Raw genomic sequence first — 11,028 nt, forward strand, 5'->3', positions numbered from 1 at the left:
GGTGATCCCTTCCTATAAACATATAGAGAGCCCTCTTTTAGTGGAATGTCTCCTTTGGACACCCTCCTTAGGTAGGCAACAAGAATTGGGGTTCATGTCAGGCTGACCAAACCTCATTCAAGATTTAGTGTGCAAAGAGGGTGGTGATATTACCTTGGGTGTTTAGACCTGGGACTCGGGTTTCTAACATATCTTTCAGAATAATGACAAGAGTAAGAAAGTTTCCACATATAATTACTAGAGACACTGATTACCACTGCAACATAGGGTTCCCTCAACTGAAGTAAACAGGAAGTGTGGGCTCTGGAATTGGGCTGCGTGGGTTCAAAGCTTGGCTCCACCACACAATAATTTTGTGACCTCAGATGGCTTTGATTTCAGTTTCCCCAGCTAAAAATAAAATAAAGCACTTAGTAGTGCCTGGCCCTTGGTAAGCCATTAATGTTAGGCATTAACAAATCCTTTTCTTGACTTGCAAAGATAGCCAATAAGGCATCTGTTCAGAGCACAGGAGTACAGAGCTGCTCTTCTTGGATCTTCACGCTCTCTACAGCTGGCCTCACCACACAATTGAATGTCTTAATTGACATTCTCAATTAAGAGTCCTACTCAATCCCATTCTGCTTCCTCATTAGCTTTATTTCCCACCTAAAATTCCAGCAACCTCTTCATACAACTGGGGTTTTTTTTTGAGGGGGGCCCCAGCTTTCATCCCTTTGTCCCTTTCCATTAAATCCTGGACCCCCTGTTTGTCAGGTTACTTTTCATTTAAAGCCCCCTTTTCACTGTTTTAGTACTTTGATTCTCCCCCAATTTCTCCAGGTTTTTTTTTTTTTTTTTGTCTTTTTTTGTCTTAAACACTCAATATCTTGTTTACCTTGAATCAATTAGAAAAGCCAGGCAATCTCACTCTCCCTTATTTCTAAGCCACCACTTCATGATTCATCATTTGAATGTTACACCAGTTCTTCAACCTGGCTGTTATGTTACTATTCTCGACTGACCTTATTTCTACCTTGGACTTGCTTCAATTTCACATTTTTCTTTTCCATCCTACCGGCTGTTATTGTTGATGATTTCAAAATCCACAAAGGTAAGCTACTCCAAAGGACCCTAATTTCTAGATGCTGTCACGGTTACAGCATGTCTACCTTTTATCCATAAAGATATACTCTGGACTTCGTCATGGGGCACTCTGTTCACCACATTCCCCAGTTTCATCTCTAACCCGTCATGTCCCCCACTTGCCCCTCAGGGCCTTCGCCTTCTGTGTTGCCAGTTTAGCTGGCGTTATTCCACTCTATTTTCTCCTTATCCTGGATAGTTTGACCCCTCTGATGCCTACTTGGAAATTCCATGCCATCCCACCCTTTCTTGGTTCTGCAACTATATATAAGTACAAGAAGTGATCAGAACAAAGCCCCCACCTTCACTTTTAAACCAGTGATGAACTGTATCCTATTGAAGGGGTACATCCTGCTGCTCTGGGTCTCTGTCTACAGCTCCTTTATGTTAGGCAGTTAAGGACATCAGGGGCAGATGGAGGATGTGTCTGCGTTGAAAGAACGTGTTAAGCAGATGAACTGCACAACCTGCAAGTAACAGCACTGCAAACAGAAAATAAGAACTGAGTTCCAGTGAACAGTAAGATTATGAGAGAGGCTCAAAGGGACTATGAAGAGTAACTTCAGTTTGGACACCGTGTCTGAAACCAGATCGGATGGCAAGGACAGATAGCATCAGCTGGTATAGAGGAAAGGTGCACGTGGGTTCTCATCACTGAGTAGCAGAGAACTTGCAGGAGAGTGAGAGACACATGGCAGGGTGAGCTGGGGAACAGAAGCATACGACTGAGTACACTCAGGCTCACTCGGGGCAACAAACTGCTTTCTGGATGTAAAAAAATTAGGTGTCCAGCCCTGGCGGCTTCAATGTCTCATGGGCTCAGCACCAATGCTGGTCGTAGGATAAACACCCTAAAGAGTTTTCAACTTATGATTGAGTTGTTTTTCAAATGTTCATTTGCTTTCCCCTATTGCGAACTCAGAATGTTTTCCCAGTCATGTAAATTACAATCCCAAAAGCAAATGTGATACATAATATGCCTAAATTATAGTAGTGATACCATTATTATTTTTATATGAAAATGTGCTCACACCTACGAGCTTAGAAGCTACATATCTATTTCTCCAGAGACTCTTCTGGTTCCAAGTCAGTGATGATATGCTTATGTTCTGTAAAGGACTGTGGATAGAGGGGCAAGAGAAAGGGGCCACTGGGAAAGGACACCAAGTACATTACAGGAGCAGGGAGGAAATGGGATAAAGACACAGGGCTGGATGCAATGGGAGTTAGGAGTAGCCAAAGGATAGTTACCCTTGTCTTTTACCACCCCCTTTTGTCACTATCTTACCACTTCAAGCCCACTAACCAGCTAGAGGTGAGGGGTGGAGAGGATCCTGGAGCCACATGGGATAAGGTGGGGTGAGGAGGTAGCCCCAGAAATTGCAGTCTGCCATGGCAAGGTAGAAAGGGAAGGAAATAAGGGGAGACAGCTCAGTGAAGGTTATAGTCTCTGTAAATAGAAAGATAAACAGGGGTGCCTCAGTGACTCAGTCAGTTAAGCATCTGCCTTCAGCTCGGGTCATGATCCCAGAATTCTGGGACTGAGCCTCAGCCCCACATCAGGCTCCCTGCTCAGTGGGGAGTCTGCTTTTCCATGTCTCTCTGCCTGCCACTTGACCTGTTTGTGCTGTCAAATAAATTTAAAAATTTATTTAAAAAGAAAGTTTAAAAAAATGGTAAAAATAAAAAGACCAGGAGCCATACATGCCTCTACATGGCTGCCTATTATCCACAACAATAATCATCGGCCCTCATTAGGACATAACTATTTACTCAGTAATACAGGAGTAAAGTTAACCAGTTATCAGTTGATCTGTGTTTTCACAAGTCCCAAGGGACAAAGTCACCAATCTTTGGCTCTTTCATGTGCTCAAGAAGGTATATAGACCAAAAAATTGTAAACTAGTTCTAGAGAGCAGTTATTAGGGAATTCAGAACATGAGAACCGTATAGTTGGGTAAAAAGAGAGGTTAGGAGTAAAACAGAACTCTAGCACCCTCCCTTAACTAAACATACACAGACGTGTGCTCAGATGACCCCTGGAAGCCTTCAAATGTAGGTTAGTCTATTTTGAAAGCCTTAAGTATGAAACAGTAGGAAGGCCATTCTGAAGCCCTAGGGGCTGGACAGTGGTCTAGTTCCCTGTCCACTAAAGCACTGGTAGCACCTGGCTTTCTTTAATGCCTCAAATCTGCATGGGTCCCTGTTTACACAGACTGTGTCCAGGCGTAATCACTCCACAGGCAACCATGAAGGGAGCTGGGATTCAATGCAATGTTTCTCAGATTTATAATCAGGTGACCACAGAGCTATACAAATGAAGATTCTTGCCCTCATTCCAGACTTAATGAAGCAGAATGTCTGTGAGTGGGATACAGGCATTTCAACAAGCTCCATGGGTGATTCCGATGCTCAGAGGAATCCCTAGAGCAATGGATAGGACCTGAGGTCAGAGACCCAGGCTTCAGGGGCTGGCCTTTCCCTTTGTGTGATGTTAGAGCTATGTCACCATCTCCATAAGCAAGGGTAGCCTTGCTTTTAAGAAGGAGAGGAATGTTGGGATGCCTGGGTGGCTCAGCAGTTGAGCATCTGCCTTTGGTTCAAGGCATGATCCCAGGGACCCAGGATTGAGTCTCACATCGGGTTCCCAACAGGGAGCCTGCCCCTCCCTCTGCCTCTCTCTGTCTCTCTCATGAATAAATAAATCCTTAAAAAAAAAAAAAGGAGAAGAATTTTAATTTACAGAGATATTTTAGGAATTCAGTAAGAGTGTTCTGTAAGTGCCTTTGGTTAAGAGGCTCTTTCGCCCTCCCAATCTGTCCCCAAGTTCTGTTTCCAGCTTACTGCCATCAACTGTCCAACTGAAGCTGGTCTACCTCAGGTTGGCATGGATGCTTCCAAACCATGAGCACTCTTGCCTCTGCTTACATCTCCTTTACCCTAAATGTTTCCCATTTTGCCTTCCAAATCTGCCCATCTAACCCTCATCATCCATAGAATCTTTCTTGACCTGCTTAGGCATCAGTGATCTGTCCTCCAGAATTGGTAGCACTTACTGTGTGCCAGGTGCCACTTCAAAGATACAGGACTCATCAATCCTCCTGCCCTGCTGCCATTTGATGATCTAACCTCACACGTGGATCTTAGAAATCCCAAACTAAATTGTAAAACTTTTGAGAAGGATAATTTGGTGTTCTGCTTCTTGTTCTCCACAGCACCTGAGAGAATGGGCAGCACACAATGAATTCTTTGTAAAATATCTGAGGTTTCCTTTTAGCGAGTGACTGACGTTTTGCCCTAAAGGATTTGAAAGCTAGTATTTCTCTCCAGCCTCCACTGTGAGACAGCTTCCCTATAGTTGTCATACAGAAACAGATTTTTTTCCTCTGTGGATAATCTGATGTTGAATTAGAGCTGAAGTTTGCCTGAAGGATTCCCTACACTCTTTAAATTTACAGGGACCATCTCTGTTATGGATTCTCTGGTGTTTACTAAGATCTGACCTCTGCCTGAAGGCTTTGCCACATTCATCACATTGGTAGGGTTTCTCCCCAGTGTGGATTCTCTGATGCTGAATGAGGCTGGTTATTCCTCGGAAGGCATTCCCACACTCATCGCACTTGTAGGGCCTCTCTCCAGTGTGGATTCTCTGATGTTCTGTGAGGACTGACCTTTGAGTAAAGGCCTTCCCACACTTATCACATTTATAAGGTCTCTCCCCAGTGTGAATTCGCTGATGTTCTCTAAGACTTGTCCTCTGAATAAAGGCTTTTCCACATACATCACACTTGTAGGGTTTCTCCCCAGTGTGGATCCTCTGATGCTGAGCAAGGCCAGTCTGACTGAAGGATTTCCCACATTCCTTACACTGATGGCACTTTTCTTTGTGGTGGATCTCCTGGTGGGAAATGAGGGATGAGTTATAAACAAAGGCCTTTCCACACTTGCTGCACTCATAGGGCTTCGCCCCAGTGTGAACTCCTTGATGTTGAGTAAGTATCGAGCGCCGACTGAAACTTTTATTACACTGAGTACAATGGTATGGTTTGTCTCTTGTGTGGATCTTGAGATGGTGAAAGAGGCCTGCTTTCTGGCTGAAGGCTTTGCCACATTCATTACAGTGATAGTGCTTCTCTCCTGTGTGGAGCCCCTGATGTTGGTTAAGAGCTGACCACTGGCCAAAGGCTTTGCCACATTCATTGCATTTGTATGGTTTCTCTCCAGTGTGTATTATTTTGTGCCGAATAAGTACAGTTCTCCCACGGAAAGTTTTTCCACATTCCTCGCATTTGTAGGGCCTGTCCCCAGTATGGACCCTCTGATGCTCTATGAAGTGCAAGTGCTGACTAAAGCCTTTCCCACATTCCTCACACTCGTGAGGTTTTTCTTCCAGATAGACCATCTGCTGTCCAGCCAAACTGACTCTGTTTTCATCACCTGTAGATTGTTCACCTTCCCTGGAGTGTCCAGAAGACTCCTCTGCTTTTGCTGCAGATTCATTAACTTTTCTGTATCGAGTGGACCAGAATACTTCACTTTCAAACCTAAACATATTCCCACATGGTTCCATTTCTTCAGAAACTTCTTGCTTTAAATTCCTGTACTCCTTTCCAGTCTCAACACCTGAAACTACAATCGATCACCAAGTCAGCTAATTTCCAGCATAAAATTATTCAGGTGAAAAATACATAAGAACCTAGAGTTTCTGTAGGACAATGAAATGGCATTAAAACACAGGACTGACATAATATATAAAGCACTTCAAAAACTATTATGGAAAAGACCAAACCCAAATCAAACTGGGCAAAGGAAGAATTGACTGTCTCCAGGAAAGGAAATAATTAACTCTTAAACACAAGATACTCCACCTTAAGATAAGGGAAAAACAAATTTAAACAGTATCAGGATACAATTTTCACCCATCATCTCTGCCCATGAGTATAACACCATGTTCATGAAATGGGCGTCACACATCGCCAGTAGGAGTGTAAACTGACCCAGGCTTTACAGAGAGCAATTTGCCAATATCCATCAAAATTACAAATGTACTCAACATTTGGCCAAGTAACTCCACATATGAGAATCTATACTGAAGTACTCACACACATTCCCCACCACTACCTGTTAAAGTAAAACACTGAGGACAGCTTGGGGGATGGGTAAGTTAATTGTGTGGCTCGTCCATACACTTTAATATCAAGCTGCTGTTAAGAAATAAAAACTGCAAATTTTACTATCTTAGTGATAAAAAGAAAAAAAGATACTTATTTTGAATACGAATACATATTTTGAATTTGAAAAACATATGTATGTAAAAAAATTTCTAAGAAGAACACATAAGAACTTAAAAACAGTGACAATCTGTTTCAGGGCTGGGAGGAGACCAGATTGCCAAAGGAATTGAGTGGAATGAAAAACCTTTCACTGGGTAACTTTTGTTTTTGAACTATATGAATTTTTACCTATTTTAAAAAAATAAATATAGACAAAGTAGAGATAGGAAAATATGGGTTCTTTCACCCATTCACCAACTTTTATTTTTATTTGTTTATTAAAAGATTGTATTTATTTATTTTTAAAATGATTTTATTTATTCATGAGAGAGAGAGAGAGAGAGAGAGGGGCAGCAGAGACACAAGCAGAGGGAGAAGCAGGCTCCATCCAAGAAACCCAATGTGAGACTTGATCCAATGACTTTAGGATCACGCCCTGAGCCAAAGGCAGACACTCAACCGCTGAGCCACCCAGTCGTCCCTCATTCACCAACTTTTAACACTCTGCTATATTTGCTTTGTCGTTCCTGCTCTTTACAAGCATACACATTTATACATTTTTTTTTCCCAAACCATCTGGAACTTGCAGACATCGTGGGGCAGAGGCCTGTCTACTGACCGATAGCCAAAGTGAAGACAGTAGTACTGTCTGATCGGATAAAGGCTAGAGAAAGCAGGGAGATAAGGACAGGAAAATAACTATCAGAAGGACTAAATTAAGTGATCTCAAATAAAATATTGCAAGAATTCACACACAAAAAATTTAAATACAAAGAGAAAACAAGAACGGAAGAGTGACAAACCAAAGTGGGTGAGTCTATGCATGAGAGCCCTTCCTGACTATACTGATCAGACAGAACAAAGTACTAGAGGCCCCATGTCATGGGCCAGCCTGCCTTTTCCTTTCTCCCAGGATGGTTCTGTCTTCTTTACCTTGTTCCTCTGGTTGGGCTTCAGATTCCAGAGACTCACATTTTAGTTGCACTGTCAGGGGTGGAAGGGACGTGCTGGGCTCCTGCTCTGTCCTCAAAGGGCCCATGTCCTGCAAGGGCTTTTCCTGTTCCTCAGTGTGGACCAAGACCTGGGGCAGACGAGACACAGTTCAGACACTCTGCAAACAGCAAACAAGAGGATACAGTCCAGGGCAGTGACACCAGCTCCCCGATACCTGAACTTCTCTCCAGAGACCAGTCTGTCCTAAGCCTACTCATGGCACCTCCTCTGGGAAACCTTCCCTTCTCTCGTTCTTCACAGCTACAAAATGCTGGTTGTACCACCTTCACTTCATTTATGCTCAAAGAAGTGGAGAAAGGGAAGGGAGGCAGAAAGGAAGAGAACAGAACTTGGGGGAGAATAAAACAGGAGAAGGAAAACAGGGTGGGGATAAGCAGAGAGGAACGAAGGACAGAGGTGCTGAAGAAGGCAGAAGGAAACTAAGGGGGAGGAGGACGGAGAGGAGGTCTCCTCCCTACAGACTCTGCCCTGCCCAGGCCCCCACCCCACTTCCTTCTGGGAGATGACCTTGATTTCTCCTTGTACACGGTCAAGGTCACAGTCACATCAGGGACCGCCCACCCTTCATTTCATCACCCACCCCCACACACACACTTCTCCTTTGGTTCCCACTTAGAGGAAAAGGCCTTTTCTTGTTTGAGGCTTGTATTTCCACCCTTGCCTTCAACCCCATCCCTTCTTGCACCCTTTACCCCTGCTCTTCCAACTAACTCATTTATTTATCAGTTTAAGCTGCCTTGTAGCTTCCATGCCTGGACAAAACAATTCCCCTTGTATTTGAAAATAATAGGTTTCCCCAGCAGGGTGCAAAATGCAGGGGCCAGGGACCGCTTAGTCTGTTTCTTAGTTCAGTAGCTCTGTGACCAAGGCCCAGTTACTCGGACCGTATGGCATTGATTGTGTACCAAAGCACCTCACCCAAGGGGGGGGGGGCACTGGCACACACCAGGCCCTCAAACTGCTCCCCAATCCCCTACAGTGGCTAAATTTTGTAAATAAGAAATCACCACACACTGCCTCTATTCCGACTCAGTTTCATTTTGTAACCTCTGACCCCAGAATAAGAGCCAGAATTAGCATGATGCTATCTGAGATGGACAGAAAAAGATGTGTCCACCTCAAAAGTGGAAGGAGAAAAAGGCTGGTACAGTGAGCTATGCCTTTCACCCATGGATCTCTGGCAGGGCCTCAAAAATCAAGTTTAAATTCCATTAGCTGCCCCCAGCGTGCTCTGAGGGAAAGGGCTAGTTGGTAAACAAACTCAACATGTTTAAAACCAAATTACTGTGCTTGAGAACTCTGCTTCTTTCTTCTGGTTCTGCCTAGAATGGTGCCTGGTACAAAAATCAACATTCAGTATATGTCTTCTGAATGCGTGGACTTTTCCTTAATCCACCTTCCCCTATACCTTGAACTCTGTTAGGAGCACCTGGATCACACTGGAAAATCTTAAGCTGGAAATCCCCAGTGCTCAGCCTAGAACAGAATCCTCGGTAGACAGTTTTCATCCACTAGTCTGTCATTGTTTCCAATTAACTTATGGACGACATGCTTCATCCTTGTAGACTTACCATCACAACTCCATTTCAAACTCACATCCCTCTCCAGTGTTTCTGCCCCAATGCTGGAATGCACTTCTTGTTTGGTTAGTTACCTGTCTTACACTCTTCCTACCAAGACTTCCCAGTCTTGACTTTATGACAAGTTGGGTCAGATAATTCTTTGTGGTATGCGGCCGTCCTATGCACTGTAAGACATTCCCCAATGTCCCTGCCTGTTAGCCACTAGATGCCAGTAGCACCTCACCCTATCTGACAACCCAAAATGTCCCAAGACGCTGTCAGATGCCTCAAGGGCACAAAATTGACACCGGTTGGGAACCACTGTCTTTTAACAATGTTTAAACAAAACAGAACAGAACAAGCTTCTATAACTTTGGTTACATCCTGGGGTTAGAGAAACTCATTTAGATTTAAAGAGAAACAGAAGCTTGTATCCTACAGAATAAAATCTACACTCCAGAGATGATATTCAAGGTCCTGGACTCTCTGTTCTCAACCCTTCTACTTACAACTCGCCTGTCCAACCTAAATGGGCTTTCTCCTACTCCAGGTAACTTGGCTCCTGCCCTGGCCCTCAATCCTAACCTTCCACTCTGCTCCAACCTCACACGTCTCCAAGGTGGAGACTTTGATTTTGCCATCTTTTAATTCTTTAATGGAGGCAGGGCAGCAGATACACTATACTGCAAAACAGAAGTGATGTCTGTTTCAAACGACTGTTGCCCACCCCATTACCATGACCTCTCTAACATTTCCTCTTAGAAATCTGTTTCCAATGTTTTTGACCAACATTTCACCAACTAGAACTCTGTAGGCCTAGTACAGAAATACGCGATCCTTCCACAGAAAAAAATATAATTTTAACCAACTTTCCAAGAGGGTCGAGCCTGATACACCAAACTGTCAAGAACACATTTTGTGAAACAATGCTGCGCTTCACTCTGGCCTAGAAATCCATAATCCACCTTTTCTCAATCATAAACCAGATCTCTTTTTCTCACCTGCTCCCTGGGCTCATCCAGCTCCCTCTCCAGGTCCTCCAGCACGGCCACCACCTCGTCCCCGCTCTCGGGGTGCTGCTCCCGCACCCAGGCCTGGAGCTCCTCGGGCAGGATGGTCAGGAACTGCTCCAGCACCAGCAGCTCCAGGATCTGCTCCTTGCTGTGGGTCTCAGGGCGCAGCCACTGGTGGCAGAGCTCGCGGAGCCGGCTCAGGGCCTCGCGGGGCCCAGATGTTTCCTGGTAGCAGAACTGCCTAAAGCACTGCCGGAAGACTTCTCCGCTGTGGGTGTTGTTCTTCTGCAGGTTCTGATCCCGTGTGGGGGTATCCTTACACTCCTTTTCCTCCTCCTCGGTCTTTACTTCCAAAAGCTCATCCGGGTCCTCGTGGGCCTGGACTGCCCAAGTAGATGCCATCGTGTCTTCAAAAGCTTTGTCAACGCTTTTAGCAAGAATCCCTGGTCAAGTTCGTCCTGGGCGGACCCGAGGGAGAAGCCATCCCTTCTAACACAGGCTACACCACACAGGCAAAAATGGCAAACTCTAAAAATTCACTTTGTGCTTTGAAAGCCTCCTCCAGGTTAATTGACGATACTCGGGGAAATGCTCTGATTTCAAGAGACTTGAGAACTTAAGTAAAAGATGCCAAGTGGTCTGAGGGTTTACAAACGAATACGACGCGGCAGAAACACCTGCATTCTGTTCTAGAATAAAGGGCAAAGCGCCTACAACTAACATTTAGAGCAAATAAGCAGTAGTAAAAGGTGGAGACATCATTCAGGTCTCCTTTGTTCTGTGACGGCCGAAGTGCGGCGGAAGCCCAGGAGTTGGCAGGCAGCGGCCGCGGGACTTTATCCCCGCGGGCGCAGCCTCCGCTCCTTCCCCGCGGCCCTCCGAGGGCGGGAGACGGCCGCACGCTCGCTCACGCGCGGCGGGCAGAGGCCAGAGCACTCACCCCTCCGCGGCCCGAAGGCCCGCGGCCTAGAATAGGCCCGGAGCGGGAACAGCCGACAGCGCCCCACAAAGGCCGGAAGCGAGCGAGGTCCGCGAGGACGC

At 45.2% G+C, this 11,028-nt stretch overlaps 1 protein-coding gene across 4 annotated transcripts; it reads right to left on the bottom strand.

The window, feature by feature from the left end:
- Positions 1-1,433: 1,433 nt before the first annotated feature.
- ZSCAN12 (zinc finger and SCAN domain containing 12) lies at positions 1,434-11,011 on the bottom strand. Of its 4 annotated transcripts, none has more exons than XM_035710650.2 (4): positions 9,976-10,988; positions 7,332-7,479; positions 4,629-5,754; positions 1,434-1,607 (listed from the first exon to the last, which is right to left on the bottom strand). In XM_035710650.2, exons 1-4 carry the CDS (start codon positions 10,387-10,389, stop codon positions 1,571-1,573), a joined length of 1,725 nt encoding a protein of 574 aa, XP_035566543.1. In that variant the 5' UTR covers positions 10,390-10,988; the 3' UTR covers positions 1,434-1,570. The 4 variants fall into 4 exon arrangements, 3 of the variants coding, with proteins under 3 accessions (XP_035566543.1, XP_035566541.1, XP_035566542.1); XR_004812342.2 differs by having other exon boundaries at positions 1,470-1,607; positions 4,182-5,754; XM_035710648.2 differs by lacking the exon at positions 1,434-1,607 and having other exon boundaries at positions 3,843-5,754; positions 9,976-11,011.
- Positions 11,012-11,028: the final 17 nt, after the last annotated feature.

This window comes from Canis lupus, chromosome 35 (assembly GCF_003254725.2).
Source record: "Canis lupus dingo isolate Sandy chromosome 35, ASM325472v2, whole genome shotgun sequence".
Lineage (NCBI taxonomy): Eukaryota > Metazoa > Chordata > Mammalia > Carnivora > Canidae > Canis > Canis lupus.